We start from the raw sequence: 25616 nt of genomic DNA on the forward strand, positions 1-25616 counted from the left end.
AATAAAAAATGTGCCACCACTGGCCTAGAGCATACCTATCGCACGCTGGGAGCACCTCGCAACAATAAACCTAAAAACATAGTGCATGTGGCACGAAAAATGGGTACTTTCCAGTGGGATTCCTATCCTATTGAGATTTACCAGGATCTCGCTGGTGCCACCCTGAATTACCGTTCAAAGCTTCAGCCTGTGACCCTACAACTAAGAGCAGTGTGTGTACAATATAAGTGGTGCCACCTGTTTGCTTTGGTATTTTACAAACATAGAAAATTGCATCAGATACACTCCGCAGCAGAGGCGCAACACATCTTTCTGAACTCGGCGGGGCCCACTGCGGCAGTGCCGTCTTCAACCAGTTGCAAATCCACCCTGGGCTTTTCTAGCCCACCGAAATGGCAGTGGGCCACCAAAGGCTCTGGCTGCCTGAAGCATCAGCACTCTGCGAAAAACTTGCAGCAGCTGCCACCTGAGGGACTATGGGCCTTGAGGCCCTGGATTTCTTTTCATCACTTTTGGAGCTACCTTTATACAGTGGGGGAAATAAGTATTTGATCCCTTGCTGATTTTGTAAGTTTGCCCACTGACAAAGACATGAGCAGCCCATAATTGAAGGGTAGGTTATTGGTAACAGTGAGAGATAGCACATCACAAATTAAATCCGGAAAATCACATTGTGGAAAGTATATGAATTTATTTGCATTCTGCAGAGGGAAATAAGTATTTGATCCCCCACCAACCAGTAAGAGATCTGGCCCCTACAGACCAGGTAGATGCTCCAAATCAACTCGTTACCTGCATGACAGACAGCTGTCGGCAATGGTCACTTGTATGAAAGACACCTGTCCACAGACTCAGTGAATCAGTCAGACTCTAACCTCTACAAAATGGCCAAGAGCAAGGAGCTGTCTAAGGATGTCAGGGACAAGATCATACACCTGCACAAGGCTGGAATGGGCTACAAAACCATCAGTAAGACGCTGGGCGAGAAGGAGACAACTGTTGGTGCCATAGTAAGAAAATGGAAGAAGTACAAAATGACTGTCAATCGACAAAGATCTGGGGCTCCACGCAAAATCTCACCTCGTGGGGTATCCTTGATCATGAGGAAGGTTAGAAATCAGCCTACAACTACAAGGGGGGAACTTGTCAATGATCTCAAGGCAGCTGGGACCACTGTCACCACGAAAACCATTGGTAACACATTACGACATAACGGATTGCAATCCTGCAGTGCCCGCAAGGTCCCCCTGCTCCGGAAGGCACATGTGACGGCCCGTCTGAAGTTTGCCAGTGAACACCTGGATGATGCCGAGAGTGATTGGGAGAAGGTGCTGTGGTCAGATGAGACAAAAATTGAGCTCTTTGGCATGAACTCAACTCGCCGTGTTTGGAGGAAGAGAAATGCTGCCTATGACCCAAAGAACACCGTCCCCACTGTCAAGCATGGAGGTGGAAATGTTATGTTTTGGGGGTGTTTCTCTGCTAAGGGCACAGGACTACTTCACCGCATCAATGGGAGAATGGATGGGGCCATGTACCGTACAATTCTGAGTGACAACCTCCTTCCCTCCGCCAGGGCCTTAAAAATGGGTCGTGGCTGGGTCTTCCAGCACGACAATGACCCAAAACATACAGCCAAGGCAACAAAGGAGTGGCTCAGGAAGAAGCACATTAGGGTCATGGAGTGGCCTAGCCAGTCACCAGACCTTAATCCCATTGAAAACTTATGGAGGGAGCTGAAGCTGCGAGTTGCCAAGCGACAGCCCAGAACTCTTAATGATTTAGAGATGATCTGCAAAGAGGAGTGGACCAAAATTCCTCCTGACATGTGTGCAAACCTCATCATCAACTACAGAAGACGTCTGACCGCTGTGCTTGCCAACAAGGGTTTTGCCACCAAGTATTAGGTCTTGTTTGCCAGAGGGATTAAATACTTATTTCCCTCTGCAGAATGCAAATAAATTCATATACTTTCCACAATGTGATTTTCCGGATTTAATTTGTGATGTGCTATCTCTCACTGTTACCAATAACCTACCCTTCAATTATGGGCTGCTCAGGTCTTTGTCAGTGGGCAAACTTACAAAATCAGCAAGGGATCAAATACTTATTTCCCCCACTGTATTTGTTGACTGACTTAACATATGAGTGGGGGAGTTGATGCCTTAAGAGTCATTACTCATGTTCTGGCACATTTTGCTTGTTGTTCTTGATTGCTAGTTATGGTTGTGTGTTACATATAAGAGCTTAGGTGTTTTGAGATGTGACCTATTGGGTTCTCTGGAGGGGATTGCAACCATTTGGTAGGGGAATTACCCTTGGGAACACACTTCCTCCACTGAAGGAGCTCCTCCAGGGGGGTGGAGTCCTTTATTTCTGTGTCATTTTTGGGATGGAGTGGGAGGGGGTGGTGGAGGATGGGGAGTTTGGTTTTGAGGCAAGATAGGTAGGATCACTTTGGGGATGGATTCATATGGGGGTCTCCAATTTTTCCTTCTGATCTTAAACCTCTTTTGTGTATATTTAGGGCTCTGGATATAATTACATTGCTCAGTTACAATGTTAGAGGTCTTAATTCTCCCTATAAATGAGTTATTATTTAAAGGGCTTGAGCAGACTAAGGCAGCTCCAGCGTTTATTCAAGAAACACCTGCTCACTGCTCATGAAAATTATTGTAAGAAATTGAAATATCCTCACCTATATTATGCCTCTGTCTGCTAAGTATCTCATGATAAAGAGGGACACTACCTTCTTCTTCTTGTGCAATTGGGCATGGTAGTTTACACACTACTTAATGTTTATGCCCTCAATGAGGACCAGGGAACCTTTATACAAGGGCTGGGTTACCTACTGTCAAATCACGCTCTGGGACATCTTATAGTTGGGGGAGGGATTTCAATCTCACGCTAAACTCTGCTATGAATAACACCTCCAGAGGGACTACCTATGCCTGGAAAGTTAGGAAGGCAATGAAAGCTTTTTTTGCCCAATAGGGATTGGTGGATTTGTGGAGATCCTTTTTTCCAAGGGAAAGGGAGTATACGTGCTATTCCGCTGTCTATAAAACATCCTCCTGCATAAATTACTGGTTCAGGGATTTAGCTGTTTAGCGGCAGGCTCAGGCATTTCAAATTTGCCCGCGTACCTTGTCGGCCCATTCCCCCCTGTTGCTGGACCTTTCAGTGAAAGTGGATTGGGGGAGGGATTAGATATTGCGCCTAAATGATGCTCTACTGCTAGACCCAGCTAATATAAGTCAGCTGGAAAAAGATCTTCTAGAATATCTTCAACATAATGATACGGGGGATGTTGACCCATTACGTTGCATAAGGCTGTTACGCAGGGAAAAATTATTTTACAGGCCTATTTATGGAAAAAAACAAGGCAGTAAGGAACAGGCCCTACAATCTAGTATAGCAATCTTGGAACAACAAGCTAAACAGCAAGAGGTCAGGTTTAGGGGAGGGTAGAAACTGCAATCCTTACAAATGAACCTCTGTAGATTACAGATGTCTGATGTGGCCACTAAATTACAACAGATAAAGCAACAACTTTTTGAATTCTGCAATAAAGCTAGCTGCCTCCTTGCCCATAAATTGCAAAAACAGGCAGGGCAATCCCAAATTGGGTCCACTGGGGATGACAGAGGGGGGCTTTATACTTCAGCGGAGGGAATTCAGGGGGCCTTTGTTGGGTACTATGAAGGGCTCTACACACCAGATGTGTCCCTCATGGAACCAGACATACAGGAATACCTGAGACCAGTGGGAAGCTAAGGTCCACTGGGTCGCTCTCAATGGAGACGTGTCATAGGAATGACATGCATTGTCAAGAATATGTGGCCCATCAATCTCAACATTTGCCAAGCTGAAACCTGCTGGCTGCTGTAGACCTGCAAAGCAAGCATTACTAACGTATCCACTTTCACTTGAGGAAGGAATGCGCAAGTCTCCACTGTATCTAGCAGGACTCCTATGTACTCCAATTGGCAAACTGGATGAAAGTGGGATTGGGGTAGTTGATGACTAACCCCAGTAGCTGCAACACTTGAATAGTCATCCACATGGACTCCATGGCTCCTTCCGGAGACGTGCTCTTGACCACCCAATTGTCTAGGTAGGGAAATACATAGCACACCCAGTCTGCGTAGATACGCTGCAACTACCACCAGACACTTGGTGAAAACTCTGGGGAGAAATGCCAGGCCAAATGGCAGAATGTAATACTGGTAGTGGCGTTTCCCCACTCGAAATCTGAGATACTCCTGTGACTTGAAGTATTGAAATGTGGGTATAGGCATCCTTTGTCCAACGAGAATAGCCAGTCATTCTCCTGAATTAGAGGAAGAAGGGTGCCCAGGGAAATCATCCTGAACTTTTCCTTGACTAGAAATTTGTTCAATCCTTAGGTCTAGGATGGGTCGTTATCCTCCTGTTTTCTTGGTCACAAGAAAGTATCTGCAAATAGAATCCCTTCCCTTCTTCCCCTGGTGGTACAGGTTCGACTGCTCAGGTGGAGATTTCTTCTACAAGTACCTGCTTGTGCTTGAGAGTTGATGAAAGACATTCTTAGTGGGCAATTTGGAGGCCTCTGATGCTACTTAAGAGCGTACCTGAGACAGACTATTTGAAGAACCTACCGATTGGAGATTACAAAGGGCCATCTGTGTTGGTAAAAACTGATCCTCCCTCCGACTGGTAAGCCGTCTGGGATGGATACTCTGAGTGACTACGGTCTGCTGGAGCCTGTCCTGTGCCCTGCTTTGACTGGGGAGCCAGCTGGGACTTCTGAGGATGGGGCTGGTAAAGCCTGGGACGCTGGGGCTGAGTCGCCTGAGAAAGTGAGCAAGAGGAAGGAACCTACGCCTTTGAGTGTAGTAGGAACGCCACCTAGACCTGGTCAAAAATCTTCTTGTTGAAGATACAGATAGAAAATGCCGAGAGATAATAATGAGGTTAGCGACCTCTTCCACTTTCTCTCCAAACAGTCCCCTTGGTATGGTACATCTGCCAAGGGAAAGAGTCCGCCGGACTCAAGTGTACTGTTCACCAAAGACTCCAAGAAAAGGCACATGTAGAGCTGGTAAGGCTAGATGCGGGCAACGAGCATCGAGGCCTGAAAAAAAAGTCTCTCTCCCAAATGTTTTCAAAGTCCTGGCCTGCAGCAACCAGTGAGAAAGCAGCAAATGCTGGAGAGGGCGCATATGTGCCCTTGCCCACTGCACCACTTCCCGCATGGCCGCCATGGGGCCTAGAACCTGGAGATAATCTTCGACTCTCGGAACTCTTGCTGCCAGATGGTTGCAAATCTGATCCTGAAGCTTGACAATTCTGTCCTGTGGGAGAAAGACTGTCCAATTGGGTGTCGAATCTCACTCCCAGGTACTCCAGTGACTTAGACAAAATCAGAAGGCTCTTGACTGGATTTACCACCCAAACCAGAAACTCCAGAAACTGCACGACTTGGAAAGTGAACTCTTCATTCTCAAGAAACGACTTTGCTCGACTCAATCAATCGTCCACATAAAGATGTACCAAAAATGCATGTTTTACGTAGAGCTGCTGCCACCACCATCACTTTGGAAAAGGTATATGGCATCATTGCCGATCCAAAAACCAACACAAAACAAAATGCTAACCTAATACAACAAAATGGAAGAACTGTTGATGACCTTCTTTGAATGGAATGTGCAAGCAAACTTCTATAAGTCTGAGGGAGGCAAGAAAAACTCTGCGACAAACTGCCACAATGACAGACCTCAAAGTTTCTATGAGGAAGATGGGAATCTTTAAGGCTCTATTCACACATCTGAGATCCAGGATGGGACGAAAAGGCACTTTTTTTCTTGGGAACCACAAAATAAATGGAGTAGCTCCCTACCCACTGTTCTTCTATGGGGACCGGCACCACTGTATGCAGCTGAATGAGCTGTTGCAAGGTGTCCCTAACCACTCTCACTTTCCACCGGGAGAGGCGATTCTAGAAAAGAGATCTGGTAAAGGATGTTGGAACCCTAGAGTATCTGTTTCAAACCACCTCAATGACACACTGGTCCATGGTGATCTGGGAACACCTCTGGTGAAACTCATTCAACTGAACCCCAATTGCTACCAGAGTGAGGATCTCGACACCATCATTGTGAACTTTGGGATTTTCCAAGAGGGGCCAAACAGGAAGAGAATCCCCCTTGACAACCGCCCCGAAAAGGCCCAAGTTCTCTGAAAGTAATGGCCCTGCTGACCCCCACCAAGTTGGCCAGGCTAATACCAACATGATTCCTTAAACCAGCCATGACCTGAGGTCCCCTGACCAATCCCCTTAGGTTTGTCCTCAAACAGGTGGGGCACCCTTAGCGTCACCTAATCCTTTCACAAGTTTATCCAGTTCTTTACCAAAAAAGCAAAGAGCCCTTGAAAGGAGGCATACAAAGCTTGAACTTGGAGGCCACATCCACAGACCAACCCTGAAGCACTAGGGCAATGTTTTTGGCTGAAGAACTCAACAAATTATACAGAGCATCAGCCAAAAGAAAAGAAGATCCCAACTCAATTTTGGTCACCTCTTCCTTCACAGAGGAGATACTCAACCCTAATCTATCTAGAACCCTTTCTAATGTTTTTATATATTGAAAAGGTTTTATTTTTATTTGCCTATTATTTCCTTTTTTGTTCTAATTGTTTTTCTAAGAGTTTCCCCGTTATTTCTGTTTATGTAATTTAAATTGAAGTTGATATTACTCAGATACAGGGGTAACATCAAACCCTAATACTGGCTATGATATCATAATGTAGGTGTAAACTCTGTTAGTAACAACCAGTTATGCAATTGTTTAACTTTGGTGTAGGCTTACTTAAGCTGCATGTCTTTCTGTAGGTTTGACTAAGCTCCAAGTGGGGTAACGGATATATGAAATGATGCCAATGATGAGTAATAGTAAGGTCCAGGAATTCCGACCTGTTTAAGGATTCTGAATACCTACAACCTTAAACAGCCTGCAATCAGAGTACTAACCATATATTTGTTGAGCCCATAACAATGCTCAATCAAAACCACTGTTCCTTCTCAAGACCACTGAGATAGATACATTAGATTATCTCCCCATGCACTATGCAACAGATACAATAGAAGCCATAGCAAGACCTGAAAGTATTTATTAGCATGATCCACCTGAAATTGCTATTACCCACATACCTATACTTCATGAGATTTTGTAGATGAACTCATGGATTTGTCCCATTCATAAAACCTTACTCACTACAGGTTTGAGTAAGTCTCAAGAGAGATGACATCAGGATTAAGGCCCAAGGGATTGGGTAATATAAAGGGAAGTCCATATGCCCAAATAATATATCACCTGAGAATGAAGTTTCCTATCTTGCACCATACCGTCTAGCAATTTGTAAGACCAAAACTCCCCCTCTCGTTTGATAGCTTGCCGCCTTCTGGAATGGATGATGACAAGCTTGACGAGCTTTGTGTCACCCCTCTCCAGAGGGGGTGACAAGTGGGGAATGTATAATTATGGTACAGCCAGAGACCCCCCCACCGGAATGGTGGTGGGCCTAGTCATAGAGCTCAGGCCATTACAGACCTTGGCTGAGTTAGAAATCTGATGGCTGACATAACTGGGAGCTTACTGGAAAAGTATGACCTAGTTTGTAGCCCAGATTGAGGCCTAAAAGTTAAGTTAATAGATATGGAAACAAAATGGAGGATTTCAACACAAAATGGAAGCCCGTATCTGTTACAAAGTGGAATTTTCTCTAATGTAAGTTAGAAAAACAAGTTGAGCAATGAGTGAGTCATGCCAGGTGCAGAGAAAAGAGGTAACTAGCTGTCCAAGAGAGGAGGGAGACTTTCCTGTGAGCAGGGTCTTGCTTAAGATTTGTGATCAAGCGAGCTAAAGACAAAACCATGTTAGCAAGATAGAAGCTACTCATTAGCATGAGCCAATCAGTGACAACCATGACATTAGCATAGATCCAATCAGGTATATCTACTGTCATATTATCCATATCCTGAGGGCACCTATAAAAATCAGGGTATTTCCTGGTTTGAGTTAGAGAGAAAAGGGTTGTCACTCTCTCTCCAAGGGAAACCAATGTGTCCAGCAGAATTAACAAATTACCTAATTGCTTTCCCTTGTAAAACCTCTAATTGGTAAAAGAAATTATAAAAGATTAGCAAATATTTAACACCTGTTTGCAGCTTATTATATTCCTATAATTAATTGATTGTACATGCCTGTTGTCAATCACTGATTTGACTTATACCTTAGCAAATAAACTCCTCATTCCAAATGATGATTTGTGGGCTTCACTTAATGATGAAAGGCTATAAGTATAAATGCTTTTGCTATATCAGGCTATCTTTCGCGGCATTGTATAACTTGTAACCTAAATCCAGTTTGTCATAAGGCTGGTATCTATTCCTTGCCAGTGCTGAGAGGCGGACTAATGCGGGTCCCTTAGACCTAACGTCTCTCTCAGTGGCAATTCCTCTTAGAACTTCACAACTCCCCGATTACCCCAGTACTAGTGCTATTTAGAGATGGAGTCAGATTAAGGTCACTCTAGCCTTCTAGGGGGGGCTCGAGACCCCTCTATTCTCAACACTAACCAATGAAAAAAAAGCCCTAGCTACCAAATCACAACAAATCAAACTTTGTAAGGCTAAGACGAAAGATCAAAAAAAGGTCAGCTTCAGCAAAGTCTTCATTCTACAACCCTGTGGGTCCTGTGTCACTGCAATGACCAGAACATCCGTGGGATGTCTCAAAACATCCTGATCTTTCACAGGAATTGGGTACAACTTTGCCATAGCACAGGCTACCTTATACGGCATATCTGGGGACGCCCACTCTGAGTGTACCATATCCTGAGATCTTAGTGCATGGGAGAAGAATTAGGAGGCTTTCTAATCCACCTTCCTGTGGAAGTGTGGGGGATGCCACCTGCGAGTCCTTCTCATCAAAAAAGTGGTTGAAACCTGAGCAACCAGTTCTGCCAACTCCTCCCTGTGAAAAATGTGCACCACAGAACAGTATTCCCCAGAAGGCGTAGCCACCTCCATAGCATGCAAGGGGGAAACATCCTCCTCTCTTCTTCCTGAAAACTGAATTCCTCTTCAGAGGTGCAAGAGATCAACTCTTCCAGGTCCTCAACTCATTGAACTCTGGATCTTTTAGCAGGCCTCTTAGCATGAGCGACCTCTTTCCTCTCAGTGCCAATAGAATCACCAGCCTTCCAAGCTCTAAACATGGCCCAGATAAACTCGGTAGGAAATCCATTCCCATGAGACAGTCATAGCCAGCTGTGGAAGGGAATGAAAAACATGGGTCTAAGGCCTCTGCTATCAGATGCAGTGGCTGATCCCACATACAAGCCATTTTTAATATAGTGGCAGATCCCACCAATCCACCTGCACCAGCTGTACTCTCCAGCCCTGGCATGCATGCCCACAGCCGACACCTCCCACAAGTCTCCATCAGTCATGGAAGTCTCCTTGGGGTCATCACAGTACTTACAATGTGGCCCTGAAGCTTGACCCCTTTGTGGCCCACAGGCATGACATCAACGCAGGTACTCCGAACTCATCACCAAGTATCATGGGACTGAAATCTGACATAACAGAGAACAGCTGCTTCAACTCAAGCCCCCAAAGAGAGCACAAGGAAGCCAAAAACAACCCCCAGAGGACCACAAGTAATCTTATAGACTACTGTACAAGCAGCACACTGAAGAGCTGTACTAGATTTGCCTCTTTGTGTTTTCTCTATCATTTTTTTGTTTTGTTTGTTTTTACTTAGCTTACAAGCACTGCAACAAAGAGGAAGAGTCCCAAAGAAGTTGACAGCTGAAGCATAACACGGTCTTTCCACTATGTGTGTGTGTGTGGGGGGGGGGGGGGGGGGGGGGGGGTAAGGGAGGGGAGACACCCAGTCATGTGGGTGTGACACACCCTGGATGCAAAACTGGCTTCCACAGCGCCATATACCTAAATTCCAGGCAAGAGAGCCAGAAACAGCTAAAGTGCCCTCCAAATTTTATTTTTTTACTACAATACGTAGTACCCTGGGAATCTGTCCTCTGGGCTTACCAGGCTGGATGACTACACAGGCTCACACATCCACCATCTGCTGGAGAACGAGAATACTGGCTGGCTGGAAACTGCACAGCATACTTAACAATTCTCAAAGTCATGTGATTTCAGGGCCCAATGCACAAAGGCTACCGTGCTGGCAACGTTTGCTTTAGACTGGTTGTAGCCAGTCTAAAGCAAATGTTATTTAGTACGCAATGCACAAAGGAGTTTTGAGTCCCTTTTACCAATCCCTGTAGCAGTTACCAACAACCCTATGTAAATGCAGTGCAAGGAGCTCATTAGTATTAAAATGAGCATTCCCAGCAATGCACAGACCGTGTCTACTTTTAACCCCCCCCAAGCAAAAATACCCTGATGGCCTGGTGGATCCCAGCACCCCTGCAAAAATCTACCTGGTCTAGCGACATCCCTCCCTTCCCATGCCTTAAAATGCTGGAGACAGGAAGGCAGGAGCAACATCTCCTCCCTCCTGCCTCTGAGCCCGCCCAGAAGAAAATGGCACCTCCAAGCCCCAGCCTGGTGTATTCTGGGATACACTGGGAGGGGCTAAGCATCATAAGGATTATATGGTACTTATCCTCTTCTACTCATTTAAACGTATAACATCTCTTACTGGAATGCTTCCTAGAAGCCAGCAAGATATGGGAGACACCCTTAGGCAATCCAAGGTGTTCAAGTTCTATGCTCTCAAAATCTCACAATGCACCAGGCAGGAGTGGGGGGGAGGGGGGGGGCGCCATCATTTTGAGAAGGCAGTCCAAAGGCAGGAGGGAGGATGTGTTGCTCCTACCTTCCTGCCTCCGTTTTAAGGTATGGGGAGAGGAGGGGAGGGATGTCACTAGACCACCAGATAGATTTTTGCTTGGGGGGTGGGGGGCCAGGGGCCACTAGATATTGCTTGGGGGTGAAGGAGGGAGGGGTCTATGGAACCACCAGGGATTTTTTGTTCTGGGGTCAGGAGGCGGTCCACTGGACTACCAGGGATTTTCTGCAAGCTGTCAAATGCAAACAGCGACCGATGCACAAAGAGGAATCTGTTCATCTCATTAGCATGTGATCTCCTTTGCTGTTTGTGACTCAATAGTTTTTCTCATAGCACCCTTATTTAATGGGTGGTGCTGTGCATCGGCCCCTCAGTCTCCATCTGCTGGTGGGCTTGCCTAACTCAAGCGTCTGGACCAGTCTGGAGGACTGACAAGGAAAAGTAAGTTTTTAGATTCCTTTAAAGTAGAAATATCAGTCTCAATAGTTTGAATCTTCTTATCTTGTTTCTGAGCTCTCTCTCTCTGATAGTATGTTAAAATGGAGATAAATAGCTTTATCTAATTCCAATATCACCATCCTAATTGATTCCAGAGTGACATGATCTGGACATTTTGGTTGAAAAGTCTTCAGAACAGAAGCTGTTACAGACTGACTTTCTCTGATGAGCAGTTGAAAATGTAATGAAGGAAGCTGGAAATGTTTCTAAGTAAATTTAGATAGTATTTATCATTTATTAATGTGTTCAGTACTATATTTATTTATTTAAAGCATTTATAGCCCACATTTTCCCACTGGTTGTAGGCTCAATGTGGCTTACAAAGCAATATCAGGACTAAAGTACAATAGTACATTAAAACAATACAAACAGTAAATTAAAGCTTGGCATTATATATATATATACTAGTAAATAAGGCCCGTTTCCGACACAAATGAAACGGGCGCTAGCAAGGTTTTCCTCGGAGTGTGTATGTTTGAGAGAGTGTGTGAGAGAGTGACTTTGTGAGAGAGACAGATTGAATGTGTGTGGCTGCAAGTGTGTCTGTTAGAGAGTGTGTGTGTGAGATTGACAATGTGTTTGAGTGGGTATGTGAGCGAGAGCAAGAGTGTATGAGAGTGATAGAGTGTTTGACAGTGACTGTGTGACACATGGAGAGTGAATGTGATCCAGTGTGAGACATAGCGTGTGTTGTAGACAGTGTTAGAGAGTGAGAGAGACAGTGAGTGTGTGTGTGTGAGAGAGAGAGAGAGAGAGAGTGTGTGTGAGAGATAGTGTGTGTGACGGAGATACATCCCCCCTCTCTATGTTTGCTCGAAGGACCCCCTCCGTCTGCGTCTGTCACTGTGTTGTCGCAGGACCCCTCATCTCGCTATCTGGTCAGTCTCCCACCCCTCCTTTCAGGTCTCCCTGCAGCCCTTCTCTCAGGGCTGTGGGTCGCCCCTCCCCCCTTCGCCTGTGCTGTCAGGACCCCCTCCTCCGACTCCATCTGTGGTCTGTGTACCTGTTCTGGCCCTCATCTTTCCCCTCCTTGTGCCTGAACTGTTGCTTAGCCTGTGGCAACAGTGGAGACGGCTGTGCAGGACCTCCTCTTCCAACCCCCTTGTCATGTTTGCAGAGAAAGAAAAGAGGGAAAAAGAGGAAATGTGGCAAAATGTTTGTAAAAAGGAAGAGGGGCACCGCAGGCAGCGACCAGCTGTCAGCTGTGCAAGTGTAAACAAAACAAAACAAAAAGGAGTTTTGTGCTGCCTGTTCAGTCCCAGCTCGTATTCGTATTCGCTGCTTGAAAGGACAGGAGGGGAGGGTGCACAGCAGGAGCTGACTTACTTTGCCAGATGTGAAGCAACAGCTCCCGCCCTAGTTAGTTTCACATTCAGCTGCCAAGGCCACCGGAGAAAACAGAGGGAGGAGAAACGGGTGCAGAACTCCTCCAGCACATGTGCACAGCAAGGCGAGTGACACTCCTCCCGAGTGACCCCTTCGCCTCTGACGCTCCTCCCTTCTTCTATTTGACTTCCTCTGATAGGTCCCTCATTCGGTGTGACGCTCCTCCCTTTTCCTGTTTCAGTTCCATTTGATAGGTCAGAGCGGTGCAGCTGTGACGCTCTTCCCTTCTCTGATAGGTCAGGGCGAGGCAGAGATGTAGTGTGCTTAAAAATGGTTACAGAGCTTCGAACATACGAACTGTTGAAGCCTCAGAGTGTACTTTAGAACGTGTGTAGATGGGGCGTGGCCTAGGGCGCAGATGGGCGTGGCTGAGTGTGGGTCTATGACTGAGGGTGAGTAGTCCGAATAGCCTAGCCTACCAGGAGGACAGGAGTTCAGGGCTTCACTGCCACAGATGGAGTGAGCTTCAGAACGTCTGAGGGGGGATTTTATTTATATAGATACACACTAATTTTCTTTTTAGATTTATCTCCCTGGGGAAACTTTTTCTATGAAACATAGCTTGTGTTGGAGATAAGGGAGGAATTTAACAACAGTTTTTAATAAACACGGGAGAAATACAGAAGACAACCTATCACGCAAGATGTTATGAATGTTTGAGTGCAACGCACATATGTTATATGGATTTCTATGGATCATCATAAGATAAGTTTGATTTTCAATACAACTGTTTTTGATTATCCTGGGACTTTAAACAATTGTTTTTGATGACATAGCGACTTTTTCACCATTAGCAATTTACATGGTATGCACTGGACTCTTTTTATATGTGCGATGATAAGATGGTAGGTGGCTCTCTGTTCAGGGCACCCTGGTCTGAGCACATTACACATAATTATAAAAATTTAAAAAAAAGTTCCTTTAATATATCTGATCTGCCTTCAGATTTTTCAAGTTAATACTTGTAACACTGGAAATAAAATTAAAAAAAAAAAATATATATACACACACACACAAATACACACATATATATTCATACATACATAGACAAAAAAAGCCAAATTGACACTGCCACTCTCAGGTTTCCATATGAAAATTCAACATAATAGTAATATATCTGACCTACTGTTTTACATAAAAGCCTTCAATCCAAATAGCAGAAAACTCCAGTGTGTGTGAAGAGCCACTACAAAGGCTTCATGATCCAGAAAAATCACCACAGTACACAGCCAGTACCCACACAGAGCCAATGCTAGCATACAACAAGAGATTAATGCAGCACACTGTGCCTTTCAAATAGTTTAACAATTCTATACTGCAGGTCTATACAGAAGTCTAAATCTGACAATGTGTAAAGATGATCCACAGTTGTATGAGACAAATTAGCACTTTATGCTACTGAACTGCATTGCAGTACACAGCTAATACCCACTAGCGCAACCCAGGGCCAATGCTAGCACACAGCATAAAGCTGATGCAGCACATTATGGCTTTCAACTATGTTATATTGAAAATAATGTAAAAAGTCTAAACCTAACAAATGGGTACAGATAATCCACAGCTGCATGACAAGAATTAGTGCTCTATGCTACTGAACTGCACTGCAGTATATGATGAAACACCTTACCTGGTCAAGGATGCTGTAATGCACTTGACAGCAGCTGCAGTATCCCTGTCGGTTCTGCACGCTGGATATCCCCACTACAACCTGATCAGGAGTTTGTACACTTAAACTAAAAGACAAAAATAAACAAGTTGAAAAGTGTGTGAGCGTGCTTTCTTGACATACTCCTCCCATGAGCTCTTCCCTCCTTGTATTCTCCACCCCCCAACCCTTCTATCTGCTTCACCCTTGCACTCTCTCTTCTGCCTGTCTCCTTATACTCTCTGGTTTATCTCCTCCTTCCCTCCTCCCCTTCACTCTGTCCACCAAACCTATCACCCCTACCCTCTTAGCGCAACTTATCTTTTGCCACTAGGAGGCCCAGTCTCCTGGTAGTAGACAGCATAAGTCAGCTTTTCTTCTTACAGCTCAGGATGCATCTGTTGCTTTTCTTCTTTCCTGCCACAGGGTCCTCAGCAGCAGACAACTGAACATTTCTTGACAGCAGCCCATAACTTCTGCAGATGGGGGGCTAGGTCCCCAGCAGCAGGCAGCTGTTGTGGTTCTTCTTCTACTGGCAGAGATCAGGGTCCCCACTAGAAAATGGCACAGGGATGGAGGCACGTGTTCAGGGTTGCCAGATGGGAAGAAATTTCCCAGCCCAACCTGCACCGAAAAAAAAGCTCAAAGATAGCCCAGGCTGCCCAACAGGCTATCTGGGGAGCGGGAAGGGGGAGTCACACCCGTCAAGCTCGCTTGCTTGCTCTGCCTCCTCTTCCCACGTGACTGCTGTGCCTCACACTCCTGATGACCAGACCGCCAGCGTGATGATGATGAGTCATCAGCTGATGACCTCATTACCCTCCTCACCTCCTACTGGTCAAATTTGGAGCCAGAACGAGGCTCAAGATGCACCAAGCCTCATTCCGGCTCCAAATCTGACAGAGACAGAGCCAATCAGCTAACTGGCGCGGGGCGGTCTGCACAGCTGCCAGACAGTCCCAAAAACGCCCAGCAAGTCACAACTCACGACTGGTGAAAACTGCCCACGGCATCCTAAAAAAGTCACCCAAGCCCATGGGAAAACTGCGGAGTTAGCAACCCTGTTAACCGTGGGGACAGGGACATACTTTATCCCTGTGTCATTCTCTAAAAGCATGAGACTAGCCTTAATCAGGCTGTTCCAACTACATTGAACAGCATCTATAAAATGATAATATCAATATGTAAAAACTTAACACATCATAGATAACTGGAAAGTGAATTCAATGATAAAAAAACTGCAGAAGCTGCTTTTGGATTTCATGAAGCACTGATAAATGACATGTGTCGTGTCTGCCTTTAATATGGCAACAAGAGTCTTGTCTATTGATCAGACTCCTACCACCTGCAACATTCTTCCAACATGTGCTGCAACAGATTCATCCATTGTTTATGGCATCAAAGAGCATTTAACTTAATTGACACTTTTCCTGTTCATCTACTACATAATGTTGGTTCTCTTCTACACCCATGTCTGAAAGGCAATCCAATTATTTTTCCAGATGATGCAAAACAGAGACGACCTCTGAGAGGGTCATAGCAAGCCAGATCGAAATAGAAGACTCAAGTCCACCAACATCAACAACTCAGGATCCTCCACAATCCCAGATGCTCAAAACTCTGGCACTGTTCAGAACAGTGCCGGAGAAATACCGCTCAATCAGCACTGCAACACTGTTCCCTAATGCTCAGTGCTAATGACATGCAAATTTAGGCAAAATGTCAGCGCTAGCATTAGGGAGCTATTTCCAGATCTGCAGGAGAATTGAACTTGGGAACCTTGAGTGAATGCCCAGGTACAAATCAGAAAAGCCCTGAACTGTCAAACAGCCCTGGTGGTCCAGTGGACCCCAGACACCCCCCCCCCCCCCCACCACCACAAAGACTTCCACCTCCTCCCTCCCACTACCAGACTGCCATCCCTGGTGGTTCAGTGGAACCCAGACCCCCCCCCACCCCCCAAAGATAAATAAGGCCCTGGGGTACAGTGGGACCCTCTAGCCATGCCCCCTCCTACCTTGATGGAGGAACTAGGACTCCATCCCTTCTCCTGTCAGGCGCCTCCTCAAAATGGCGATGCACTGGGCGGAGCTTAACTATGTGAGTTACGCCCATCCAGTGCATTCCAGGATGCACCGAGAAGAGCAGGACACCATCGCCATTTTGAGGAGACGCCTGGTAGGAGAAGGGAGAGAGTCCTTGTCCATGTCCCTCCTCCTTCGTTAAGATAGGAGGGGTTTGGGCTGAAAGACCACATGTATAAACCATAAACCCACTGGTGAAACGTAAGACTCATGAAGTTTATATGTACAACCTGTGAACAGTGCTACCGATTAGAATCCTGATGTACTTGGGGTTCTTGCATTCACAAAGTGAATGATACATACCTTTAGCAGGTGTTCTCCGAGGACAGCAGGCTGATTGTTCTCACGACTGGGTGACGTCCGCGGCAGCCCCCACCAACCGGAAGAAGCTTCGCGGGCGGTCCGTACACAGGGCACGCCCACCGCGCATGCGCGGCCATCTTCCCGCCCGTGCGCGACCGTTCCCGCCAGTTGAATGACAAGCAAAAGATGAAAACGCAACTCCAAAGGGGAGGAGGGAGGGTAGGTGAGAACAATCAGCCTGCTGTCCTCGGAGAACACCTGCTACAGGTATGTATCATTCACTTTCTCCGAGGACAAGCAGGCTGCTTGTTCTCACGACTGGGGTATCCCTAGCTCTCAGGCTCACTCAAAACAAGAACCCAGGTCAATTGAACCTCGCAACGGCGAGGGTATAACAGAAAATTGACCTACGAAGAACAACTAACTGAGAGTGCAGCCTGACCAGAATAAATTCGGGTCCTGGAGGGTGGAGTTGGATTTACACCCCAAACAGATTCTGCAGCACCGACTGCCCGAACCGACTGTCGCGTCGGGTATCCTGCTGGAGGCAGTAATGTGATGTGAATGTGTGGACAGATGACCACGTCGCAGCCTTGCAAATCTCTTCAATAGCGGCTGACTTCAAGTGGGCCACTGACGCTGCCATGGCTGTAACACTATGAGCCGTGACATGACCCTCAAGAGCCAGCCCAGCCTGGGCGTAAGTGAAGGAAATGCAATCTGCTAGCCAATTGGAGATGGTGCGTTCCCGACAGCGACCCTAGCCTGTTAGGGTCGAAAGAAACAAACAATTGGGCGGACTGTCTGTGGGGCTGTGTCCGCTCCAAGTAGAAGGCCAATGCTCTCTTGCAGTCCAATGTGTGCAACTGACGTTCAGCAGGGCGGGTATGCGGCCTGGGGAAGAATGTTGGCAAGACAATTGACTGGTTAAGATGGAACTCCGACACCACCTTCGCAGGAACTTGGGTGGGTGCGGAGCACTACTCTATTATGATGAAATTTGGTATATGGAGCATGAGCTACCAGGGCTTGAAGCTCACTGACCCTACGAGCTGAAGTAACTGCCACCAAGAAAATGACCTTCCAGGTCAAGTACTTCAGATGGCAGGTATTCAGTGGCTCAAAAGGAGGTTTCATCAGCTGGGTGAGGACGACGTTGAGATCCCATGACACTGTGGGAGGCTTGACAGGGGGCTTTGACAAAAGCAAGCCTCTCATGAATCGAACGACTAAAGGCTCTCCAGAGATGGCTTTACCTTCCACACGATAATGGTAAGCACTAATCGCACTAAGGTGATTCCTTACTGAGTTGGTCTTGAGGCCAGACTCTGATAAGTGCAGAAGGTATTCAAGCAGGTTCTGTGCAGGGCAAGAACGAGGTTCTAGGGCCTTGCTCTCACACCAAACGACAAACCTCCTCCACTTGAAAAAGTAACTCTTTTTAGTGGAATCCTTCCTAGAGGCAAGCAAGACACGGGAGACACCCTCCGACAGACCCAACGCAGCGAAGTCTACGCCCTCAACATCCAGGCCATGAGAGCCAGAGACTGAAGGTTGGGGTGCAGAAGCGCTCCGTCGTTCTGCGAAATGAGGGTCGGAAAACACTCCAATCTCCACGGTTCTTCGGAGGACAACTCCAGAAGAAGAGGGAACCAGATCTGACGGGGCCAAAGGGCGCTATCAGAATCATGGTGCCGCGGTCTTGCTTGAGCTTCAGTAAGGTCTTCCCCACCAAAGGTATGGGAGGATAAGCATACAGGAGGCCGGTCCCCCAATGGAGGAGAAAGGCATCTGACGCTAGCCTGCCGTGTGCCTGTAGTCTGGAACAGAACAGAGGCAGCTTGTGGTTGGTCTGAGAGGCGAAAAGGTCCACCGAGGGGGTGCCCCACTCTCGGAAGATCTTGCGTACCACTCTGGAATGAAGCGACCACTCGTGCGGTTGCATGACTCTGCTCAGTCTGTCGGCCAGACTGTTGTTTACACCAGCCAGGTATGTGGCTTGGAGGAGCATGCCGAACTGGCAAGCCCAACGCCACATCCCGACGGCTTCCTGACACAAGGGGCGAGATCCGGTGCCCCCCTGCTTGTTGGTGTAATACATCGCAACCTGATTGTCTGTCCGAATTTGGATAATTTGGCAGGACAGCCGATCTCTGAAAGCCTTCAGTGCGTTCCAGATCGCTCGGAGCTCCAGGAGGTTGATCTGCAGATCCTTTTCCTGGAGGGACCACAGACCCTGGGTGTGAAGCCCATCGACATGAGCTCCCCACCCCAGGCGAGATGCATCCGTCGTCAGCACTTTCGTGGGCTGCGGAATTTGGAATGGACGTCCCAGGGTCAAATTGGTCCGGATGGTCCACCAGAGCAGTGAAGTGCGGCAACTGGTGGAGAGGCGGATGACATCTTCTAGATTCCCGGTGGCCTGAAACCACTGGGAAGCTAGGGTCCACTGAGCAGATCTCATGTGAAGACGAGCCATGGGAGTCACATGAACTGTGGAGGCCATATGACCCAGAAGTCTCAACATCTGCCGAGCTGTGACCTGCTGAGACGCTCTGGTCTGCGAAGCCAGGGACAAGAGGTTGTTGGCCCTCGCTTCGGGAAGGAAGGCCTGAGCCGTCTGGGTATTCAGCAGAGCTCCTATGAATTCCAGAGACTGTGTTGGCTGGAGATGGGACTTTGGGTAATTTATTACAAACCCCAGCAGCTCCAGAAGTTGAATAGTGCACTGCATAGACCGGAGGGCTCCCGCCTCCGAGGTGTTCTTGACCAGCCAATCGTCGAGATATGGGAACACGTGCACTCCCAGCTTGCGTAGGTACGCCGCTACCACCACGAGGCACTTTGTAAACACTCGTGGGGCAGAGGCGAGCCCAAAGGGCAGCACACAATACTGAAAGTGCCGTGCGCCCAGTCGGAATCTGAGATACTGTCTGTGAGCTGGCAGTATCGGGATGTGAGTATATGCGTCCTTTAAATCCAGGGAACATAGCCAATCGTTTTTCTGAATCATTGGCAGAAGGGTGCCCAAGGAAAGCATCCTGAACTTTTCTTTGACCAGGAATTTGTTCAGGCCTCTCAGGTCTAGGATGGGATGCATCCCCCCTGTTTTCTTTTCCACAAGGAAGTACCTGGAATAGAATCCCTGCCCTTCCTGCCCGGGTGGTACGGGCTCGACCGCATTGGCGCTGAGAAGGGCGGAGAGTTCCTCTGCAAGTACCTGCTTGTGATGGGAGCTGAAGGATTGAGCTCCCGGGGGACAATTTGGTGGCAGGGAGGCCAAATTCAGGGCGTATCCGCACCGTACTATTTGGAGAACCCACTGGTCGGAGGTTATGAGAGGCCACCTTTGGTGAAAAAATTTTAACCTCCCTCCGACCGGCAGATCGTCCGGTACGGACACTTTGAGGGCGGCTATGTTCCCGTGGATCCAGTCAAAAGCCCGTCCCCGGCTTTTGCTGTGGAGGCGCAGGGGGCTGCTTAGGCGCACGCTGTTGACGAGAACGAGCGCGCTGGGGCTGTCCCTGTGCCTGACGAGGCCTTCGGGCCGGCTGGGTGTACCTACGCTTTGCAAAAGAATAGGGCACAGCCTGCCGGGCCCGGGAAAAACGTCCACCTGCTGAGGTGGATGCTGAAGGCGCCCGGTGGGAGAGCTTGTCGAGGGCGGTTTCCCGCTGATGCAGTTGGTCCACCAGCTGCTCGACCTTCTCACCGAAAATATTATCCCCCCGGCAAGGGACGTCGGCCAGTCTCTGCTGGGTGCGGTTGTCCAGGTCAGAGGCACGCAGCCATGAGAGTCTGCGCATCACTATACCTTGGGCCGCAGCACGAGATGCCACGTCACAGGTGTCATAAATACCCCTGGACAGGAACTTTCTGCACGCCTTCAGCTGCCTGACCACCTCCTGATAAGGCCTGGACTGCTCCGGCGGGAGCTTATCGACCAGGTCCGCCAGTTGCTTCACATTGTTCCGCATGTGGATGCTCGTATAGAGCTGGTATGACTGGATGCGGGTCACGAGCATGGAGGATTGGTAGGCCTTCCTCCCAAACGAGTCCAGAGTGCGAGACTCCCGCCCCGGGGGCGCCGAGGCGGTATCCCTCGAACTCCGTGCCCTCTTGAGAGCAGAATCCACGACCGCCGAGTCATGGGGCAATTGGGGCCGCATTAACTCTGGGTCAGAGTGGATTCTGTACTGGGATTCCGCTTTCTTGGGGATGATGGGATTAGACAGCGGTCTCATCCAGTTCCGAAGCAGTGTCTCTTTGAGGACATTGTGCAACGGCACCGTGGAGGACTCTCTAGGTGGTGATGGATAGTCGAGGACCTCGAGCATCTCAGCCCTCGGCTCATTCACAGAGACCACAGGGAAGGGAATGCAGATAGACATATCCCTTACAAAAGAGGCAAAGGAGAGGCTCTCCGGGGGTGAGAGTTTCCTCTCCGGTGAAGGCGTGGGGTCAGAGGGGAGGCCCGCAGACTCCTCTGAGGAGAAATATCTGGGGTCCTCCTCTTCCCCCCACGAGGCCTCTTCCTCGGTATCGGACATAAGCTCATGTAGCTGAGTCCTTAACCGGGCCCGGCTCGACGTCGAGGCACCGAGGCCTCGGTGTCGTCGAGCGGTGGACTCCCGCGCCGGCGGGGACGAAGCTCCCTCCATCGACGTCGACGGGGACTCCACCTGCGTGGCGGTCGAGACCGGCGCCGCAAGCGGCGGCGGTGTCGACGGCCTCGGCACCGGGCTAGAGCTCGCCGGCGCCACAGTCAACGGCGCCGAGGGCGCAAGCACCCCCGGCGCCGGCACCGCCTGGCGCATCAGCCCTTCCAGGATCCCCGGAAGGATGGCTCGGAGGCACTTGTCCAGGCCCGCTGCCGGGAAAGACGGTGGGGCCGGTAGAGGTGTCGGTGCCGGAAGCTGCTCGGGTCCAGGAGACGGCACCGAAGTGCTGGGACCCTGACGCGTCGGTACCTCCACAACCGAAGGGGATCTCTCCTCTCGACAAGGATGCTTCGGCGTCGACTCCTCGCCGGCACCGGAACCCTGGTGCATCGAGGGCGACCGATGATGGTGCTTTTTTGATTTTTTGCGGTGCCCGTCATCGGCGCCAAGTGGAGCAGAGGAGGAGATCCCCCTCGGTCCCGAGGAACCGGGTCAGACAGGGTTCGGTCCCGAGGGCCATGGGCTGAGGGAGTGACCGGGGCCGATTGCCCACGCGGCCTCTCACCCCTACCCTCACCGGAGGACCGGCGGGCCGACGGGACCTGTGCTCCTGGGGTCGATGCCATCGGTGCCGATTTCTCGGGCCTCGATACCGGTACCGAAGAACCGGCCGTCGATACCGATGCCGTCGAGGTCGACGGGCCGGCGCAAGTTCCAAAAAGACGGTCCCGAAGAACTTGCCTCGCAACCTGAGTCCGTTTCCGGAGACCGCGACACAAGGAACACGACTTGATATTGTGCTCCGGCCCGAGGCACTGGAGGCACCAAGCGTGGGTGTCAGTCTGCGAGATCGGCCGGCCGCACCGACCACACTTTTAAATCCACTTGGGACCTTCGAGGACATCGACGGAAAAATCGCGTCGGCGAAGTTAAAGTCGTCGATGGTGGCGGTAATCACACCTCGAAAAAATAAATCGGACCGTGGCGGCCACTAGGCCGCAACGTGACGCCCCCGCTAGAAACGAGGGGGAAAAAGGGAGCGCGTGCTCCTTTTTTTTTTTTTTTTGAAGAAAAGAAAAAGTGGAGCGCGCAGCAACTAAGTAAAATAAAATAAAGAAGTTCGCGTAAACGCGACGGTTTTTCCGGGGCTGAAAACAGAGAAGGCACGACTCTCTCCAGTCGCAGAAAAAAAGGAACTGGCGGGAATGGTCGCGCACGAGCGGGAAGACGGCCGCGCATGCGCGGTGGGCGTGCCCTGCGTGCGGACCGCCCGCGAAGCTTCTTCCGGTTGGTGGGGGCTGCCGCGGACGTCACCCAGTCGTGAGAACAAGCAGCCTGCTTGTCCTCGGAGAATATACTGTTACTCCTGCCGGACTTCTGCACAACTGCGGAGTGCAAAATTTGCACAGAATCTGTGCTCCGAAGCTGGCTGGCCTCCCTGCCGCCCCATGAGCCTTGGTGGGCCATCCCCAGCCCACAGCAAAGGCTGGCTGGCTCCCCTGCCGCTTTCCTGGGCCCACCCGAGTACACCCTGGTGTTTAAGTGGCCTCTTCGGGACAGATATGGGAGAGAAGAGAGACAGCCTGCCTCCAACCAGAAGGAACCTGGCACATCCTCATTGGGAAGGCCGAGCAGCTGCAACTTCGGTCCCCACTGAAGGGACTCAAGGGCCTGGCTGACTTGAGGTCTCGAAAGGACCCCTGCTTAAAAGGCACCAAGTGGACCTGAAGTGGCTCGCCCCCTTGAGGCCAAGGATCGCTGCACACCCTTGCTGCAGCTTAGGGAGATGGACAGCCATGCCTCCCCCATATCTTTCACCAACTTCTCCAAGGCATCATCAAACAGCAAGTGCCCCCCAAAGGGCAGCTGACTCAAAATCTGCATCCGCACCCAGTAGCAAACCCACAACCAAAGGCGACCCTCAACGCCTCCACTGAGCAAGAAGCCAGATGGACCAGATGGTATAATGTCTGCCCAAAAAGGTCGAACCTGATTCCAGGCAAGAAGTCTCTGGGGACTCCAGCAACAGCTGGAACCAACACAGCATGGAGCTACATAATTGCCACAAATAGAAGAATGAATGCTGGGGCTCCCACTGAAAAGGCCAGGCAGAGCTACTATTCCACATATTTTTCATGGAGCTCCCTAAGAGCCAAGACCCCTTGGATAGGTATAGCGGTCACCTCTGTGACCACTATAACTAGGGCATCCAACTTCAGAATATCCAACACTTCTCCACCTCCTCAGCAAAGGCAGAGATATGAGCAAAAGCCCTTGCAACCCTGAGGGGACCATCCTGGGGACTCCCACTCCGCCCATCAGGCAGATGAGGGCCTTACGGAGTGGAAACTGCTTTGGGGCCCCACTGTGGGAGGCTTAAGCATAGCCAAGGCCCCAGTGACCTCATCTAAGAAACAAGACAGTTGGTCATGACATCTCTGCTGTCCCCGGCTCTCCCTGGGTATGCCTAGATGGAAATTCCTTACTTAATTCTTTATCATAGCATTAACCCCTGACCAAGGGCATAAAGCTAGCCGGGCTAACTGAACTTTTTGGGGGTATATGTGCTGCAAAACTAAGCACTTTATCGGGAGTGGGGGGAGTACACCCAAACAGAGTAAACGGGCAAGAGGGATGGGGACCTGCACTCTTCTGGCAAGGCCCCGAAGGACCAAGCCAAAGTCTCACACAGTGGCACTTCAAAGCCAAGCTCTGAGCTCAACCAGAGACTGACCTGGGAGCGGCCATTAGGCTCGATCATGCTGTGCGGCTGCGGCAAGAACAGCGGGGAGTTAAGCCAGGGACAGGAGCACAGTCATCACAACCTATCACCTGCTGAAGGTAGAGAAATACTGGATTGTTGCAGGGAGAAGCTTAGTTTATGCTGGTGATGTCACTGGCAGAATTCTGTTTTCTATATCTCCACCTGCTGGTAGGAAGGGATAACACCCATTGGTTCAGAACAGCACCCTGACAAAGTAGCCTGGTCAAAATAATATGCCTCCCTCTCCAGTGCCTCTCTCTGTCCGCACCCCCATGTTCTGTCATCTCTGTCCCACTATCCTCTTCCCTGCGTTCTGGCATTTCTCTCCCTTTCTCCTCTTATCATGATCTGGAAATGCATCTCTTACCCTTCTTTCCCACCCACCTCCGAACATAGTCTAGCATGTTGCTTTCGTCCTACTACCTTCCCTGCGTTGTCCGATATCTATCTATCTATTATCCCCCCCCCCCCCCCCGGTGATCCTCCAACATTTCTGTGGGCTGCCAGCAGCATCAACAAACTGCTTCGGCCGGCCCCAGAAGCGTTCTCTCTGCTATGTCCTACCTATGCAGACATAGGAAGTCGTGGCCCACCTTGTCTGAATCAACAGAGGGAATGCTTTTGGGGCCGGCCGATGCAACTTGTTTTCCTTGCTGATGCTGCTGGTGGCCCACAGGAACACTGGAAGATGGCTGGGGCAGGCAGGAGGAAGAGGGAGACATTTCAGACGGTAAGTATTGAAACTGAGGTGTCAAAGGAGAGACATATTTCTGCTCAAAGCAGCAGAGGAACTCAAAGACACACAGTTGCAGGAGCAGAACAGATAAAATACTCAGGGGTGGGCCCTTTTGTTCAGGGACATTTTGTCTGGGTTTTGTTTTTGTTTGTTGTTGTAGCCATTTTGTGTTTGGGCCTTTTTGTCAGGGTTATTTTGACCAGGTACCTTCAAGAACAGTGGAGCTGACGCTAATAAAGATCCTGTTCTGTAACAGAACCTGGAGGGCTTAAATTCCATTATAGAATACTAGTGTAACAGATACATCAGCCATAGACCCGGCATAAGTGTGACCACCTAAATGCGAGTGATGCATGAAACTTATAATATTCTACAAGTTGCACACAAGTAGTAATCCTGCCTATGTTCTGACCATGTATATGCCCCCCCCCCCCACCCTTTGCAACTACGAGCTATGTAAATTAAGTGGGAATTTGTAGAATAGCACTTAGGCACCCTGCTAACACTTGTGTGTGCAACTTTCTAGAATATTAGCATATGCACATGTACCCAAATAAGGGGCACATAAACGTGAGTATCTAGATGTGCCCTTATAGACAATGACTAAGGTAAGGAAAGAAGGAATTGGGCATGGTCAACAGAGCTTACATTATGACCAAAATTTAGCAACC

General features: G+C 49.0%; 1 protein-coding gene across 5 annotated transcripts in view; it reads right to left on the bottom strand.

Moving 5' to 3' along the window:
* Positions 1-25616, bottom strand: part of ZDBF2 (zinc finger DBF-type containing 2) — a 79258-nt gene that overhangs the window by 22363 nt on the left and 31279 nt on the right. For 4 of the 5 annotated variants that reach the window (XM_030209250.1, XM_030209248.1, XM_030209252.1 and 1 more), the window contains one exon: positions 14380-14485. In XM_030209250.1, the coding sequence (XP_030065110.1) occupies positions 14380-14485 (106 nt within the window). Of the gene's footprint in view, positions 1-14379; positions 14486-14781; positions 14842-25616 lie in introns of those variants that run through there. The other variant, XM_030209253.1, reaches the window with a different exon arrangement.

Source organism: Microcaecilia unicolor, chromosome 7 (assembly GCF_901765095.1).
Source record: "Microcaecilia unicolor chromosome 7, aMicUni1.1, whole genome shotgun sequence".
In the NCBI taxonomy this organism is placed as follows: domain Eukaryota; kingdom Metazoa; phylum Chordata; class Amphibia; order Gymnophiona; family Siphonopidae; genus Microcaecilia; species Microcaecilia unicolor.